This window comes from Girardinichthys multiradiatus, chromosome 7 (genome assembly GCF_021462225.1).
Source record: "Girardinichthys multiradiatus isolate DD_20200921_A chromosome 7, DD_fGirMul_XY1, whole genome shotgun sequence".
In the NCBI taxonomy this organism is placed as follows: Eukaryota; Metazoa; Chordata; class Actinopteri; order Cyprinodontiformes; family Goodeidae; genus Girardinichthys; species Girardinichthys multiradiatus.
Genome location: NC_061800.1, coordinates 38668515 through 38688267, shown reverse-complemented (window position 1 = coordinate 38688267; position 19753 = coordinate 38668515). Strand labels below are relative to the sequence as shown.

General features: G+C 38.7%; 1 protein-coding gene across 1 annotated transcript in view; it reads right to left on the bottom strand.

Moving 5' to 3' along the window:
• Positions 1–679: 679 nt before the first annotated feature.
• asic4a (acid-sensing (proton-gated) ion channel family member 4a) overlaps positions 680–19753 on the bottom strand; it is a 174508-nt gene continuing 155434 nt past the window's right edge. The window contains exons 7-10 of the mRNA XM_047371410.1: positions 13673–13764; positions 13448–13527; positions 10813–10923; positions 680–8408 (exon numbers count right to left, since the gene is read on the bottom strand). Of these exons, the coding sequence (XP_047227366.1) occupies positions 8235–8408; positions 10813–10923; positions 13448–13527; positions 13673–13764 (457 nt within the window). The 3' untranslated portion in view covers positions 680–8234. The remainder of the gene's footprint in view (positions 8409–10812; positions 10924–13447; positions 13528–13672; positions 13765–19753) is intronic.

Below are 19753 nucleotides of genomic sequence, written 5' to 3'. Positions count from 1 at the left end.
ATTTTGTCCTTTAGGTGTCAGCACAACTACGTGTTTTCTTCAAATGTTTAGTCCACCGGTGACTGCTGGTTGCAAAGACGAAAGCTGCAACTGAACAACATAAAGAAATCAGAGTTTTATTTCACAATTAAAGGGCACGCTTTCAATCCACTCTTATTGAGACTTGCAGTCTATTTTCAGCAGGCCGTTTCTGCTCATGTTAGATCCGACATCCTCCTGATGTCTGGGTTGGGTTAAAAACAGGGAAAAATGTTGCGACCTTAATTACAGCTTTAGTTATTTCGAGGGTCTATGTGCACTACCCTTAGGCATGCTGTAAAACCACATAAGTACAGAGCAGCCTGATTTTAATTGTAAGTCATTATTTTGTACTTCATTTCATGTTGAGTCCCGGGACTTTCTCCTCCCTCGTGGGCAAGCAGTCCCAAAGACAACTGGCACTGTAAAAATCTATCTCTGTTTTTATTTTGTTTAAATTCGGAGTTCACTTGGAAGGTCTAAAATCTTTTAGATTTTTATGTTTGCTCAGACTGATGCTCTGTGAGGCATTCAAGGTTTTCAAATCTTGCAGATCATTCTTCGTTTAGCTGGAAATGCTTTAAACGGTGGATGAGCAGTAAAAAAATAAAATAAATAATCGACACAAAACCTGAGCCGAGGTCTGAACTTAAAGAGACACTTTTTGCTTTTTTATCTAAACTTTTAATAGTCATTGTATTTACCATATTTGACATTTATAAAATCTGTTCTAACAGAGGAAATATTCACATCATCATAACAGTTATGTACAAAATATAAGCTCTCCATGTTTTCTCTCTGGGATGGTCCATTTCTGTTGGATATGAGATTAAATTTCTCCCAGTGAAATCCAGACAGAAGCTTGCATCACCAGCATCTTATACGCTTTTTTCCCCTCAGGCCTCAGCTTAGAAATATTTGGTTGACAGAAAAAAAAAAGAAGACAGATATTTCAAACTTAACATCTGTGTCCAGTTGAAATATGTGGGTTTTACACATATTGTAATAAGCAAATACAAGCGTGATACAATGGTGCTGGAAAAATAAATCTAAGTCTCAGGAGCTGTGCAGAACAGGAGCTCCGATAAGGAGCTTGAGGAATTCCAGCAATGTGAGCTACATGTTGTGCATGAAGCAGTGAAAGTGTCTTTTTCTGTTAGAGTCCTGCTGGACGTCATACACACTCAATGCTGTTGGGTCACCAGCTCTGTCAGGTTGATAACTGACTTCAAACAGGTTTCAGATACAGAATCAGCAGAGCTGTGTTTTAATAGCACTTTTTAAGATAGGGTATCTCTGTGCCTGGACCCCAGTAACACTGCATGGAGGTAATTCAGACTTGTATTCAGCTCAACATACCAGCCCCCCCATGTGACTTCTCAAGGGATGTCTACAATTATTGATGACAGAGGACAAAATTGCTATGCATAGCCTGTACAGGATGCCATCAGAGACTGTGATTGGGAACCTTTTGAAAATGTCAAAGTGACACATGATTATGAATATTAAATATCCATGTATAGAACATGATTACTTGAAAGGGGAAGGGGAGTCAACAGTCAGAGACTGGAATCTCATTGCGATCCTAGGTTAAATGTGGCAGAACTGCAGCAACTGCATATATCAAACAATTCAACAGAAAAGTGTAATTTGTTAACACCAAAGGGCATATATACGGTAATCATTTTTACAACTTTCCAGTTTTGTTCGGACATGTAGCTCACATTATGTTTTATTTATTTCCCTTTCCAAAACTGAGAAATATGCAAAGCATATATACAACCAAGATCACAACTGAAAGTTGTCAAAAAGTGCAGAAATAACATCTGGAGCACCTAACTTGGGAATCAGTGCTTAACGCTGTCTACCCAGGACAAAAGCAGAGACAGTAAGTCTGTAGCAAAGTGAAGATTTATATGATAACTTATCCAGTGTGGAGGAGGAAGATAGAATAAATGTCTCACAGAAGCATCTTTCCAGCTGGCACTTTATGGGGAGTTTTAAAAGTTTTCTCTTGTAAACCTGATCTGCCTGTGATTCACCACCTTGGTAAATTACTACTTGTGACAGAAGCTGGAGTTTAAAATGCAACAATTCTGACACTATTCAGATAAATAAAAATTGTGCTCCAGTTCTGACCAGCATTGTTGCTTCGGTTCCTCCAACAACTGTGCAAACAGACCATCCCACTTCAGGTCTGAAAATGAAGAAATAAAACTGATTTTGTGAAACATCAAGTCCGGTTTGAACAGGGAGCAGGATCAAGTATTATACTGCATCAGGACGGTTTGTTTAACTTTTGCCGTGATGTCACCATCTCTTTTTTCCCCCCATATTAAAGGATCAAGTGACCTTCTAGAGATGGCATTTCAATGATCTATAGGTGCCTCCAAGTGGTCAGATAAGTATTAGCCAAAATAATTAATAGATCATGCCATCACTTCCAGTTTCAAGCATCTGGCATGCCAAGGTGACTGAATCTTCATCAGTGCAGACAGAGCATCTTCACAGTGATGTAAAAGATTGAGAACGTTATGGGTCATTGTTTTAAATTCTGTATGAAACTGTTAAATGAGTAGAATAACAAGGCTGGAGTGTACTTCCTCTTTTTGTTGACATGCAAGGCAGATACACATACGTGTGATGTAGGTATTAATGAGCCATACAGTGGATATGTAAGTCTTACTTTTATCCACCTAAACAGTCTGTATTTTACTTGCTAATATTTCACTGTTCTAAGGTACAATACAGAAGCTGTCAAAATGTTCCTCTGAGGACAGCATGTGTCATGCTGCCTGAACTTTGTAACTTTCTACAGTTCGCATTGTCACAGTTCGTTTTGTTTGGTCCAAAGAAAAATCCCTTCAAGCTAATGTAACACGTGGTGAATGGAGGAGAAGCTAGAACATTCATATACAATCAGATGGCAGCTGCTATCAAACACTCTTTTCATTTAGCTCAGACACTAAGAAAAACTGAGTCACAGCTGAAGCTAAGCAGCCAAGCTGATTAAATATGGTTACTGATTTTTTTGAGGACATCAGCAGACATTTTTTGTTGACAGACACTGTAAAAGAAAACAATTTTTACATGACAAACTTTATGCTCACAAACAAAAACTGAGGACAAACATCAAGTCAACATATTCCTGTTAAAACTGTCTATTATATCTTGTCCTATGTATAATAGTCCATTAGAGCCAGATTACACATCATTCATAAGTGCCCTTACTCCCTATTTTAAGACGGCTATGTCTACAAAGGCTTTTTGTTGTCAAAAAGCCTTTAAAATAATCTCCTTAAGAAATAGTAGAAAAGCTGATTATGATTTATGTTACATGCTTTTAATATTTATAGGTTTTATTTATCTGAAATGTCATATCTGTTCTTTTAATCATATGGTGCGAATAATTTCATATAAAGTGGCTGTCACCACATGTGCATTAATTTTAGAATGACATGTTTTCACTCGTTCAAGTCCAAACTGCACCATGAGAGCGAATGTTCGGCTGAAATCCTACATATCTACATCATGATAATAGAGTTAATCTTATGAAACCTCACATGTATTCTCATGTTTTACAGTGGTGTGCTAGCACTTACTGCACTTAGGGCAATATGATGATGGATGGCCACTTTAATAAAAACAAAGCAAATAGCTATAAATCAAGAACAATTATTTGCTGAATTAATAAGCAATGATGAGTTAGCTGTGCAATAGGCAAAGAAACTGCACTTTAATTTGCTTTCCACAGAGGCCCAGTGATTAGGGGAGAACACTAAATTATGTGTTGGCTTGTTTTTCCTTCTAGTTTGTAGTTTAACTGATAGTTAAAGGTAACTTTCTGTGCAGTTATTTCTATTACAGGCATCCAAGGAAAGCTAGCATCAACAAAACAAAACATAGAGCCTTCCTTATCTGCCACCGTTCTGTCCTTTTTTAGAAAATACAATCTGGAGCTAAATTTCTGCTGTGTGCAGAGCGCCATGCTTGTAAAAAAAAAAAAGCAACAAAAAAAAACACAACCTTTTTTATTTTCTTTGCAAGTGCTTCCAGACTTTTACTAAAATACAAAGAGAAAAATACAGAGCCTTGCAAAAGGTATAAATAAGCCTTGGATTTTTTTTTCTGTTTCCTATTTCATCACATTAAAGTTACAAGCATGTATTTTACTTGGATTTTATGTGACAGACCAACACAAAGCAGCTTGTAATTGCGAAATGAAAGGAAATTGATTTTTTACTAAAGAGAAACTGTTGTTCATGTATTCATATTTAGCCTCCCTTAACTCTATTCCCCCTAAATAAAATCCAGCGCAACCAGTTGCAATCAAAAGTCACCCAATTAATCAATAGAGTCCACCTGTGTATAATTTATTCTCTATTAAAAAAGAGCTTTTCAGTGAAGGTCTTAATATTAGTGAACAAACAGCTTCATGGAGAGCAAGGAACACAGCAGACAGGCGAGAGATACAGGTGTAGAGAACTTTAAAACAGGGTTAGGTTTTAAAACTAAATGTCAAGCTTTAAACATCTCACAGAGCACTGTCCAAAGCACCATCTAGAAATCGAAAGAGTATGACCCAACTGCAAAGCTACCACTGTGTTGCCGTCCACTCTGAGCAGTATTCCGAGGGGCAGCAAAAAGGCCCATGGTTACACTGGTGGATCTGTAAAAATCCACAGCTCAGGTAGGAGAATCTGTAGACTGGATGAGACAAATTGAAACTTTTTGACACTGTGTAGCAGAAACTAACATTGCACATTGCCCTAAAAATATAATACCCAAGGTGAAACACCGTGGTGGCAGCATCATTCTGTGGTAATGCTTCTCTTCTGCAGGGACTGGAACACTGGTGATGTCATGGAGGGTGATGATGAAGGACTGAAGCAGTAACAGGATATTGTCGGAGGCATTGAAGACGGATGATAACAGATGACCAGACAATGAGGGAACAGAAAACAGACTTAAGTACAACAGGGATTACCAGAAATCAGATGAGTGCAGTCGACAAAAATACAAACTGGTGTGGATCATGACAAGTAAGAGCAGATGGGGAGATAGGTTGAGCTTAATACAAAGCAATCCAGAAAGCTGTTGAAAGTTGCAAAAGACATGACACTGGGGCAGAGGTTCACCTTCCAGCAGGAAAACATCCTTGAAATCCAACTTGACTGAGCTTGAGCTATTTTGCAAAGAACAAGCAAAGATTCCAGTCTTTAGATGTGCAAAGCTGGTAGAGACATATCCCAAAAGACTTGCAGCTGCATTGTTTTCACTTTTCACATTTGTATTCATAAGAAATTTGGAAAACCATGGTCCTGCTTCATAATACAACACTACATTGAGGTAGCCTGTCATATAAAATCCCAATAAATGACAAAGTTTGTGGTTTTAATGTGACAAAATGTGAACAAGTTAGAGGGGCATGAAAACGTTTGTCCCACACTACCTGTTCGCTGGGAGGATAAAACCCATACTCAACAGAACATCTGAAACAGTGATGGTTCTATAACAAAGAGATGGAACAACTGACTGTATGGTCCCTGACTGTGTTAAAAAATGAAGAAACCTCAAACAAAATTCTTAAAAGCTCTGGCCATGTGAATTTAGGGACGTTCCTGCAGTGGAAAAAGCCGTCAGTGACTAGACTGACCTTGTACAATAGTGGAAAATATGAACATGAGTAAAGTCTTCAGTATTAAATTCTATTTCCACTCTTCTAACTTGTGCTCTTACAATTTACCATGTCCTTGTCCCATATTTTCACGCCTTAACCAAAAAGACTTCACCAACCCTCTGTAACAGTGTTTATATTACAGAACCCGTTCCCTCTCTGATCTGGAGTTTGTAGATAAAACCCCACAAACTGCAATAATACCTGCCTAGTTTTCCACTAACTTCTTTGATTCTAATCCACTCTTTTTACTGGATCAGCTTAGCTGAGCTGTGTCACCTTAATGTGCTCAGTCATGTGTGCAAAATGTTAAAGTATGCATGCAAACACACACACACACACACACACACACACACATGCACACACAATTTAATGCCAGGTTCACACTGTAATAAGCTGCTGTGCTTCTTGCCATCGCTCCGGCCCACATCTGAAGGAGATGACTTGGCAAAAGAAGTAAGATTCCGTCTCTTATTGCTTATGTCAGCTGAAAGTTGTGTTATTAACCAAAATGAAGAGTAGGATGGAAGGAAAAAACGAGACATTATAGGAATAATTCAAATACAAGCATTTTACAACTAAGAACAAACAGCTTGTCATCCTTATGCAAAGATTTTTGTGATGTCTTGTAAAATGCAGGAAATATAAAAACAGAAAACATACTGTGGGTATAGTGCACAAGTAGTCACACCCCTTGAATGTATTGTCACACTACAACCACACGCTTTTATGTATTTCATTGGGATTTTATCTGATAGATCAACACAAAGTAGTGCATAATTTTGAAGTGGAGAGAAAATCATAATACAATTTCCAAATTTATGCTAATTATCTATCTATTATCTAATCTATTATCTCTAAATAAATTAAAACATGCAACCAATTTTGGTCAAAAGTCAAGGTTAAGGTCGTTGTGAAGACCTTAAAAGGTTTTTTAGAGAACAGTTTTAAAAAGACCAGAGAACACAACAAACAGGTCAGGGATACAATTGTTGAGTAGTTCAAAGTGGGGTTAGGTTATAAAAAGTTTAAGCAACTGAAGGAGCCTCACTCAATCTTCTGAAAATGGAAAGAGCACTGCACAACGATGAAGACATTGTCGTCTGCCTAAAGTGTAGCGCTAGGAGAGCATTAATCAGAGAATCAGGCCCATTTTAACTCTGGAGGAGCTGTAGAGAACCATGGCTCAGATGGAAGAATCTATCCAAAGCACAACTTTTTGTTGACATATACATCAAAGTCTGCCACAAGCCATTTAGAGGACACAGCAAACATGTGATACAAGGTTCTCTGGAGGAGACCAAAATGTAACTTTTTGGCCTTCATGCAACATGCTGTGTTTGACAGAAAAGGTGTCTCTGCCCGTCACCCTGGACACACCATGCCCACTGTGAAATACTGTGGTGGAAGCATCATGCTGTGGAGATTATGTTTATCAGCAGACACACGGTAGCTGGTCATAATGATGGGAAGAACAATTATGCACCACTCTGTTTTGGCCGGTCACATAAAATCCTAATGAGGTACATTTGTGGATGTGATATGACAAAATATAAAAAGTTTTAAAGGTTATGAATACTTTTGCATTGCACTATAAGTCTGAGTCCATTCCTGTTAACATTTTGATAACAACGTTGGCAGTCGTCAGTCGGGTATATCTGCAGAGTCAGGTGTACAGTATTTGCTACAATCGTGATCGCTATTTTTATATTAAAAAATCTTCTCTAAAACGTATAAATAATTAAAACTGATAATACATAAGTTATATAGTCAGTAAATATAAACAAGAAACCTGGTAGGACTTCCTGACTTATGTACAGGTACACTGCTACTCTCTAACACCTTAACCACAAGCCAAAGAGAATGTTTCATGTGGAAAGATGCTGCTAGCTCTTCAAAGCAGAGGTCACATTTTTCAGCCTAAATAAGTCCACTCACACTTTGGATGGTTTAACACTAACAAGGTTGGCTTACTGAAGTACTGTTACCTTGTATACAATACAGAACAGACAGATAATAGTATTTTGTTAAATAATTACATAATTTATCATGTGTAATGATTTGATACAGCTTCATGAAGTCAGAGTAGATTCAGAAACACAGCCTTAATAAAATTAATAATTAAAACAGATGCCAACTGAATAAATACATCCTTTTTTAGAGAAGAAACTGGATCATTGTGATGTACATTTCTCCTCTTTTCCCTTCGTAGAGATCATGTACCAAAGAGCTGGTCCTGCAGTCCCAATGTGCCCGGAGTCAAAGTAACGCTGACTTAAGTTGAGTTCAAATCAAAACAAGAAAAACAGAAGAAAATTAAAAGAAACCATGTCTAAATTTGTGCCTATACTGTACATACTGTACAAGTGGTTTGTTAGCAGCACAAGTTTGGTGTTTTTGACTTTGGCTGTAGCTTTTCACTGGTGAGAGCAAAGAAACAACGGAGATGCAGAGGGAGGGAAAGGGGGAGTCTGTTGTTGTCTTAACACAGAAAGTCCCTGTCTTGTTTTGTCACCAGGACTGGAAACAAAAGTTGGCTTTAGCAAGCAAAGTCCTCGAACACCCCGTGGTGTCCTGGGCGATGGTGGTGAGGGGGAGGACGAGGGAGAGGAAGAGGGTGGGGATGAGGTTGGGGATGAGGGACGTGGTGGTTAGGGAGAATTGTGTTGGCGTATGCCCCCTCTGGGTGACTCCGTGTCGTGTCATTGGGCTCCTGTTGAAGGCAGACAGAGCAAAGTCAAAATCAGGATCAAATGTCACACAAAAAAGTAATTTAAGCCTGTTGGTATAAACAGGGTTTGACAGGCTAATCCATATTTCAGAAGGTTTTTCTCTTTGCAGATTTGTGCCTGACATGACTTAAAAACTGAACAAAGAACTGGAATTAGCCTAGCCAACATGAATGAGGGGTGGGAAAAGTGTATGAATCCAGCTTTGTCCAACAGTTGATGTTTACAGTGGCTCTTAACTGTTCACACCCCTGTTAAAATGGCGTCTTTTTGCAATGTACAAAATGAGAACATGATAAATCACTTATGAACTATTTCCACATTTAATGTGAGATACATCCTATACAATTCAATTGAAAAATAAACTGTGCACTCATTTACAGTCACTTGTTGAAGCACCTTTTGATTCAATAGCATCATTTGGCCTTCTTTAGCTCACCCCTGGCACCAATTAAAGTGAATCTGAAAATGCTGAAATAAATATTTTCTTGTATTTTCCACATGTGCATTCTTTAGCTAAAGCCATAATTTGTAGAAAGGTTATAAAGGATGTGACTATACAAAGGTATCAGCCAAGAGAAGGATATGAACATAAATCTGTAGCATTATTTATATCCCATGGTAGTGGAAGTGTGGAACAACAATGACATTACTAAAACTGCTAATGGTTCTACAAAATGGTTAACAAGGCAAATAGAAACTGGTCTGGGAACCAACAAATCACCCTGCAATTCAGGTCTTTGTGTCAGCTTCCATTGTTTTTAATTAGTCTACCCATCTCCTGCCCATTCTTTTGACCCCCGTGACACCAGGTGACGCAGATGTTAACTACACAGAAACACAAAGGCTTTTACATTTATTGTATACAAATTCTCAGCAGTGCAACTAATTGTGTGTGTGTGTGTGTGTGGGGGGGGGGGGGGGGATCTTTATAAAAAATCGTGCTAATTAGAAAATTATCTTTCCCCCACTAAATAATCAAAGTAACTGTGAATTCACAACCTCTGCCTTTTATCCAACCTTTTGTCATTCATGTTTTAGTTGCCAGATCATGGGGCTGTGTGTGCTTTCAGAGCACGTAGCTGGGACAGTAGTATCAAAGGGGCAGAGCTTATAAGTATGCTGCTTGGATGTAAGTACGTACATAAAATCTGTTTCGACAGATTTTGTCCACAATACTAAAAATATCTGTCTGAGCTCTATGTTGCTGGCTGTTTCGGCGCAGTAGGTGGCTTAAATACAAACAAACAAACATATTGCCCTTCATGCTTAGTATGCTATCTGCATTAAATTCTGTTTATCGGTGTATTTTTTTTTTGTTCTGCTGTTGTCTTGGCTTTGCATTGTATCACTACTTATTCTGCTGTCACATTTAACTTTCACATGCCATGGCCGTTAGGGGTCTGTAACTGCTTTCTGAGGTGGACCTGTTGGTTTCGACCCCCCATTCTGTGTCTGGACCTATCAGGTGATTGCGAACACATGTGGATCATGGATTGAAAGTTAAATCTTAAAGAGGCTAAAGTTTGCTGAACTGAGAAGCTGGAGGGATGTAAGTTTTGTCATCTTGGCCTAAGAAGGATATTTTAGATCGTTCTCAAGCCAAGATAATGCCCAAAGTGTTATGACCACATGTAGATGGTACATGCACCATGATCAATGTCTTATGAAAAACAGAAAAAATGCAAAAGCCCTAATCTGTTTCTTCTACAAACTTTCACCTATATGGATATGCTTGAGAACAAATGGCCTGGACAAAATAAGCATATTCTGACCTTTCCTTCATATGATCTTGTGTTCTAAGACCGTTTTGTTTTTACAGCAGAATAAACCATGAAATTTCTCATGTTTTAAAGTTTGGCTTCAAGAAAATTACCTAGAGTTGGACTATTCCAGATGATCTGCTTTAGAAAACATATGCAACAGCTAATGTGATACTTCCACCTCTGTGTGACTCTTCGGAGCCTCCCCTGAAACTCCTCATGAGGAGGCCCACCTCCGACTTTGAAAGACCGCTGGAGTCCACAGCTGTTTAGTCAAATTACTCACCATTTGTCACATTTCCAATATGCAAAATAAACTTTGACTCACTTCTGCTTAGATTCAACATACGAAATTTATTGTTTAGAAAAGAGGCAACTTCAGAATTAAGTGCAGTAATGAATTTGAGCTCCAGGGGAGGTTGTGTTTTGCAAAGTGGTTAAAAAGTAATTAGGAGCATTACACCCCTTATTCTCATGTGGTGGAAAAATATTAATTTGCTTCTCTATTACTTATCCAGTTTCTGTTTTCTAATACAGTTGCAGTGCTGCAGGGTAAGGGTGTGGGATGTACTCAGCATGAAAACAAGGAAAAGTAAATTATTACAGTGCAGTTTTTGTTCAGTACCTTTGCTTTCATTTCTTCTAGACCCACTGTTGCAACAGTTGAGGTCGGCTGGGTTTTCTTCTTCTCTTCTTTCTGTGGTCTCAGCAGACGCTGTAGCCGATGCTTGATCAGCTACTTTCACCAAGAGCATGTCAGGCAGGGTAAAACAGGAGAGAAATACAGCATGTGGAAGAAGTAATCTCACATGATGTTTGTGTTTCATCCCATTCCTCTATGTGCTATGTATAAAAGCATTTTTCCCCTTACAGATTTCACTTTCTTTTGTCACACTTAGGTGTTTTAGCTCATCAGACAACTTTTAATAAGGCAAAGATAACCTGAATAAATACAAAATGCTGTTTTTCAGTGATTTTTTATTTACTAAGGAAGAATAAGCTATCCTAACATACCTCCATTTGTGTTCCATGCGCCCTCCTTGGTAAATAATGAATAAAATGTGATTAACCACATTTTTAGTTCAATCTCCCTGGCCACACCCATGCCTGATAACTGCCAGATTGCTAGAATCAGGAAACCACTTTAATAGAACCTGTTTGACAACATGAAGTAGGCAGAAAGGTCTCAAAAAGCAACACATCATGCTCTAATCTGCAAACATTTAAGAAGAAAAGGGAAACTGGAATCAATCTGGAAAGAGTTACTAAGCCATTTGGGACTCCAGTGAGCTACTATAAGAGCCTTTATCTACAAATGGAGAAATCATTGAGCAGTGGTGAACCGAGTGGTCGCCCTACCACATTTCTTCCATCAGTACATAAACAACTCATCCAGGAATTCACAAAAGAATCAAGAGCGAAATCTAAAGCACTGAGGTACATCCCTCCATATAGGTGTTCATGACTGAACTGTTAAAAAGAGACTTGGCAAAAATGGCATCCATGAGATAAAACGTTCTGTGGACTGATGATACAAAAGAAAAACTCTTTAGAAGGGTTATGTCTCGTTATATCAGCAAATTCTATAGAAAAAGTCTGACCAACAGTTTGTGACATTAAGCACATAAACACTCAGCAGGACAAAGATCAAAAAGACACCAGTAAGTCCACAGCTGAATGGCTCAATAAAATAAAACAAAGGTTTTGGAGTGGCCTAGTCCTAGTCCCATTTTAAAACCAATTGAGATTGTGTGGCCCGACCTTAGATAGACCCCCTATGCTTGAAAACCTTTCAATGTGATGGATTTAAAATAATTCTACAAAGTGTGGGCCAAAATTCCCCAGAGCGATGTCAAAGATTGTCAGTTTCTGTCGGGCAATTACTTGTTATATAGGGCCAGGTTGGTTTGGATAGGTCTCTTCGCGCAGTAAATTAAATCATTATTTAAAAACTATATTTTGTATTTACTCTGAAAGCTAATTTTATGGATTTAAATGAATTACAGGGTGCAAAAACATAAAACAAAAGCACTAACACAACCCTATAAAAATCCAGTTTCAGTTTAACCTTTTAAACTCAAAACACTGGAAGATAGATAAGGATAGCTGAAAAACACATTTTTACTATATTAGTACTATTTTTTACTGTCAGTTAAAAATATATTTTATTAAAATAAACCACAAAATACAGTTGATTTTCATTAATTAAAACCCATCTCTGTTGCCTCCAGTCTTTTGCTTAGTAGCAAAGTCTGTGAATGATTTAGATTTTAGAAGCTGTGGAACGGTGGCTCTCAGGGACTGGAATTAGTTACCTCTGGTCCAACTTTAGTTTTCTTAGTTAACTTAAAATGTAAAATACACAAGACTTTTACTAGACAAAAAGAAAGCATAACTTTAATACTTCAATGTAGCAGCCATCTGTTTAAGTTAACAAAAGCGACCAATGTGGAAAAAACGTAAAACTAACAATAACGCTTTATTTGCCACTTCAACAGGAATGTTATTATCAGCTTGGCCAAGCCTATTTGAGAAATCTAAAAGGCTGATGCTATTTATTATTGGGATGCACATAAGAGTAACATGTCAGATATTCCCTTTCACATCTATAAGGTTAAATTATCTTGGTACAGCTGTATTTATACAATTCATATTGGGAAATATGTGAGAGGTTAAGATAGACTCAGTACTGAGCTGAAATATAAGAATAGTTCAGGGCTTTACAAACACAGTTAAACCATAGTTTGTTTAGGGTTACACAACAAACGTCTGGTTTAATTTTGGCCGGATGTTTGACCACTCCTCTTCGCATAATTAGTAGAGTTCCTTAAATTGGTTGTTTTTTGGCAAAAACCTGGATTATCCTGTTGAAACACTCACTTGTTTCCAATTTTCTACCATCTGACCCAATCTACCCCTCTCAAATAAAAGAAAAGTGATTAAGATGTTAGGGGTCGTCTCAGGACCCACCAAGGCTAAAGTACATTATGAAAGGGAAACTGTGGGAACACCGGTTTTACTAGGTGCAATAAAACCAGTTTAACTTTAACATGAACTGCTCACTAAGAGAGAAACTGCAGCTCTGTATACAAAATCAAAGTTTTCTGTCTTGATTAAACAAAAAACTAAATAAAATCAAAGACACTGCAATATATTTTGTGTAAAGCGCTTGTTTTTGCATGAGGGTTCTCTGAAAGCCAGCAAGGTGTTAATTATTGTTAACGGGACTGGATATGTTTGAGTCAACTTGAAAACTGTACCTCATAGATGTAATCCATTATTTCTAAGATTGTCAGGATGCTGGCACCAATGAATAAACCCATCTGTCCACCAATGTCACCTGAAACACAGAACACAAGTGCTTAAGGAGAGATGTAATAAGAGAATCCAAGGCTGTTTGTACTTTTTGCAAATCTTTATAAAATTGAGCACCACTGTTTTGAAAAAGCTTTTTATAAACCAACATCTTAAAGAGGACTTCTTACCTAATAAACCTGCAACATCGTATGCTTTCTTTTGCTCAATTGTTTCATAGTTCAGTGCTTCGAAGAAAATATCTAATACCAAGAAGTTGTCTCTGGAAAGAAAAAATAAACAAGAGAAAGAAAACAACAATTGAGAAAACATCTGTTCTTCTCCTATAATTCACTTCAAATAGACCTCATTTAACATAAATACACCAAGTCATCTTTCTGGACACGTTAACACATGATAGAATAATGAGGCCTACAGCACGTTGAATAGATCCTACCAGTGATTGTGAGATAATGAGATTTTTCAGGGCTTAACAGAGATGAGCGGGACGTTCACCGGCCTTATGCTCAGTCACTCACGTCCCAGGTCTCTCTGGAGTTTATAAAGTCTTGTAATATTAAATGCTGTGAATCTTAAATGGCTCTGTAGTTTAGCCACATCCCTGTGATTAGACACTGAGAGGCAGACTCCCCCTACACCAAATTAGTTTTTTAATTTTGGCAAGTGCTCCATAGAACTTCTTGATTGATGTCCATTGAACCTTTCCATCTTTTGTCACATTATTACAAGAAACGCCATTGTGTTTTATTGAGAGAGACCAACACAAAGTTTAATTATGTAGCCAATTCACAATGCATATCATCTGAAGGCACTTGAAAAGCTGGTCAAAATCATTTACAATTATGCAAAAATACACAATAAATTAAGTTCATACAGACACAATTCAGTTACATAAACAGACCTGATTAAATGCCACTGCCAGACCAATCTGAACCTAAATGTAACATACAGATCAGACCAAAAGTTTGGACACACCTTCTCATTCAAAGAGTTTTCTTTATTTTCATGGCTATGAATATTGTAGCTTCACACTGAAGGCATCAAAACTATGAATTAACACATATGGAATTATATACTGAACAAAAAAGTGTGAAACAACTGAAAATATGCAATATTCTAGGTTCTTCAAAGTAGCCACCTTTTGCTTTGATTACTGCTCCACACACTCTTGGCATTCTGTTGATGAGCTTCAAGAGGTAGTCACCTGAAATGGTTTTCACTTCACAGGTGTGCCCTGTCAGGTTTAATAAGTGGGATTTCAAGCCTTATAAATGGGGTTGGGACCATCAGTTGTGTTGTGCAGGAGGTGGATACAGTACACAGCTGATAGTCCTACTGAATAGACTGTTAAAATTTGTATTATGGCAAGAAAAAGGCAGCTAAGTAAAGAAAAACGAGTAGCCATCATTACTTTAAGAAATGAAGGTCAGTCAGTCTGAACAATTGGGAAAACTTTGAAAGTGTCCCCAGGTGCAGTTGCAAAAACCATCAAGCGCTACGAAGAAACTGGCTCACATGAGGACCGCCCCAGGAAAGGCAGACCAAGAGTCACCTCTGCTGTGGACGATAAGTTCATCCGAGTTAAAAGCCTCAGAAATCGCAGGTTAACAGCAGCTCAGATTAGAGAACAGGTCAATGCCACACAGAGTTCTAGCAGCAGACACATCTCTAGAACAACTGTTAAGAGGAGACTGTGTGACTCAGGGCTTCATGGTAAAATAGCTGCTAGGAAACCACTGCTGAGGACAGGCAACAAGCAGAAGAGACTTGTTTGGGCTAAAGAACACAAGGAATGGACATTAGACCAGTGGAAATCTGTGCTTTGGTCTGATGAGTCCAAGTTTGAGATCTTTGGTTCCAACCACCGTGTCTTTGTGTGGTGCAGAACAGGTGAACGAATGGACTCTACATGCCTGGTTCCCACTGTGAAGCATGGAGGAGGTGGTGTGATGGTGTGGGGGTGCTTTGCTGGCGACACTGTTGGGGATTTATTCAAAATTGAAGGCATACTGAACCAGCATGGCTACCACAGCATCTTGCAGCGGCATGCTATTCCATCCGGTTTGCGTTTAGTTGGACCATCATTTATTTTTCAACAGGACAATGACCCCAAACACACCTTCAGGCTGTGTAAGGGGTATTTGACCAAGAAGGAGAGTGATGGGCCAGATGACCTGGCCTCCACAGTCACCGGACCTGAACCCAATCAAGATGGTTTGGGGTGAGCTGGACCGCAGAGTGAAGGCAAAAGGGCCAACAAGTGCTAAGCATCTCTGGGATCTTCTTCAAGACTGTTGGAAAACCATTTCAGGTGACTACCTCTTGAAGATCATCAACAGAATGCCAAGAGTGTGCAGAGCAGTAATCAAAGCAAAAGGTGGCTACTTTGAAGAACCTAGAATAAAAGACATATTTTCAGTTGTTTCACACTTTTTTGTTCAGTATATAATTACACATGTGTTAATTCATAGTTTTGATGCCTTCAGTGTGAAGCTACAATATTCATAGTCATGAAAATAAAGAAAACTCTTTGAATGAGAAGGTGTGTCCAAACCTTTGGTCTGTACTGTAAGACAGCCAAAATCAGATTATAATGCCAGGAACCTTCTATAGTATATTGCCAAAAGTATAACCTCTTCAGCCTTGACACATTTAAGCTTGAGTGACATCCCATTCCTAATCCATAGGGTTTTATATGATGTCAGCTCGGTCCTTTGCAGCTTTAACAGCATCAGGTTCTGGGAATTCTTTCCGCAATGCTTAGGCACGTGTTTGTGGACATTCCTCCAGAAGCATATGATTTTGAACGAGAAGGCCAGAATTGCAGTCTCTTCTCAGATTCATCCCATAGGTTTGTTCTATCAGGTTGAGATCAGGATTCTGTGCCAGTCAAGTTCTTCCACACCAGACTCGCTCATCCATGTCTTTATGAACCTTACTTTGTGTACTGGTGCGCAGTCATGTTGGAAAAGGGGAGAAGTGAAAACATTAAGAGTCCCTTTTCCACTTCACACACCACAGTCAGGTTAGTGTATTTCTCCTGGCAACTGGCAAACCCAGACTTGTCCATTGGATTGCCAAATAAGGAAGTATGATTGGTCATTCCAGAGAACACATCTCCACTGCTGTAGAGTCCTGCTGTGGCTTTCTTTTCACGACTGCATACAACTCTTTGCATTGAATGTGGCAACAAAAAGCATGGATATAGCTACTCGGTCAAGAAAGCTTATTAAGTGAAGCTCTCTATACGCACTGTTCTGCTGTTTGAAGTTTGGAGATCTGCAGCAATCTATATGCTCTGCATTGCATTGGTGACCTCTGGGCAATCAAACCTAAGAACCACAGCCTCACCATCCTCTGACCCTGCTTTGCGATTTTATGTGGCCTCTCACGTTTTGGCTGAGTTGCTGTTTTCGTTGTCCGATGAGCTAACCCCTCCCTCCTACTTCCCTATGTCTAAAGGGATTGCTCAATCCAGCTCTCCATCCAACGGGTCTGGACTTCCCTAAACCTGGAAGATCTTACTAAGCAAGTTTACTGAAAGGTCTGTTTAAGCTGGTGTCGGAAAATGACTCGCCCAGCCTCTGACATCCTTCATACAAAAGTCTCGCCCTTCTTCAAGTGGAGGTCTGGACGACCGAGTAGCCTATCGCAGTCATCCACACTTTCAACAGTCACTTTTGTTCACGGCTGCTCATTCCCTAATTTTACAACTGGCTCTTGGTATATGGGCTAGGTTAATTTTAGTAGCCCCTTAGGGCTCCTAAAATATCTTGGAACCAGGCAACAAGACTTTTTACCACCAATGAAAAACCAAAAAATACGGTGACTCAAATAATTGAATGTCCACAATTTAACTAGAATTTTATATACTTTCTTTAATTAGTAACGCTTTTGCAGGGGTCAGTAACAGCTTAAATTCGGCAACACAAAATAATTTCAATAATAGAATGAATCAATCAATTCAACCTGTCTTTCCCTGATGCTGAAATTAGTGAGTTTGGAGAGGCTTTGAAGACGGAGGCTCATCCATGCACTTGATGGAGAAGTTTCTTCTGGTAACAATGAGTGGTTTCTTGAAGGGAATACGACTCAATCTTCAGTTTTCTTCCTTTAGGTGGCAGGCACTGATACTCCAGGCTTTGATGGTTAAACAGGATCTTTGTTGTCATATGTCTCCGAAGACAGTAGTTTCCAGAGGCTGAAGAGTTTAAGGAAACCCGGACACATACATGAGGTTGATTCAGGACTTCCAGAAGCCTGAAACTTAGAGCAATCAGCTGTTCACCGATCAAGTTCAATTCTGTTGTCTGGATAAAAAGGCTTTAGATTAAATCAGATTCTTAATCTTGAGGCACAGTTCTTTTCTGGGCACACGGGTTGATCCTCTTTTTAATGCAGTCAATCAGTTGGGCTGTGTCTCTGTTCCTTTTCCATCTAAGCTTCTTTTCTCCGTCTGATCTTGTTCGCTGGTCTTCTGCGAGGAAACAACCCCTTTCCCTCCTTCAGCATTGCTTTTATGGTGCTTGATGCTTTCACCAGTCAGCCGCTTATTAGGCTTCTCAGTTATTGCGCAACCTATTCAGCTCAGCTTCTTGGTTATTGCTCAATACTTTAGTCATGGTCATTGTGAACTACTGATTCTGTTTCTCAGCCTTGGAGATGCCGGTAATAGCCACGCAGCTGGCTGTAGTCGCATCCTCCCGTCGTTGTCAGCATGCAACTGGCTCTTGTCACTCCTAGTCATCCTACAGTTCTTTCCTTAATCTGCTCAGTCTTAAACTTTACACAGTATTGCACATTTCATTCTTCAGTTTTCAGCATTTACTTTAAAACACAGTTACAAAACCATCACTTTATTCTTTTTATTCATGCTTCACAAATGATTAACGTTATATCTCTTTCATATAAAGCTGATTGAGAATGTCAAACCTTAATGTGTTTTACTCTAATTTTCAGTTCTTACCCACATTTCAATCATACATCTTTTAACTTGTTAATCAAAGGTTACTAATTTCATTTAATACATGTGAAAGAAGGTAAAATCATCATACATAATTTCTTTGGATATACTTGTTTATATTTTTGCAAAAGATAAGAGATATAATATGTGGCTCCACACAGGCTTCTCCAGTCTCTCAGCTCCAGAATATGAGAACATGCTTGTTTCACTCTCTACTGCTTCAACTGTGTATTTTAATAATTATTGCATAGATTACACAATAGGACATAAGGATATTTATTGTAACGTTTATGGAGTTAACTGAGCAGGTACTGAATGTTGCATGGATTACATAGAAAGATCTCACCTTATTTTGACACTGTCATTCCCATATTTCTTCTTTATAATACAACTAATACCAGCAGTTGACTGTGGAATATTTGTAGTTTGGACATTTCTCAATTGGACTTATTGCTGAGGTTGTTTTCTATCACAATGCTGTGCTGGAATTTCCTGAGCTCCTGAGAGTGACACAGTCTATCCCAAATGTTTGTAAAATCAGCCTGCATGGCTAAGTGCTCGACAATTTACAGTTAGGCCCAGAAATATTTGGACAGTGACACAATATTCATGATTTGGGCTCTGCATGCCACCACATTGGATTTGAAATGAAACAACTACAACGGAATTGAAGTGCAGATTTTAAGGTTCAATTTAAGGGGTTGAACATAAATATATGATCAAACATGTAGGAATTGTAGCTGTTTTAAAACAAACGCTCCTCATTTCAGGGGCTCAAAAGTAATTGGACTAATAAACATAACCCTAAGTAAAATATTACTTTTCAATATTTTGCTGTTTATCCTTTGCAGGCAATGACTGAAGTCAGAAACCCATGGACATCACCAAAAGCTGGGTTCCTCCTTTGTGATGGTTTGCCAGGCCTTTACTGCAGCTGTCTTCAGTTGTTGCTTGTTTGTGGGTCTTTCTGCCTTAAGTTTTGTCTTGGGCAAGTGAAATGCATGCTTGATTTTGTTGAGATCTGGTGATTTACTTAACCATTGCAGAATATTCCACTTCTTTGCTTTAAAAAACCCCTGGGTTTCTTTTGCAGTATGTTTTGGATCATTGTCCATCTGTACTGTGAAGCGCCGTCCAATCAACTTTGCTGCATTTGGCTGAATCTGAGCAGAAAGTATATCCCTATACACTTCAGAATTCATCCGGCTGGTTCTGTCTTTTGTCACATCATCAATAAACACAAGTGACGTAGTGCCATTGGAAGCCTTGCATGCCCATGCCCTCACAC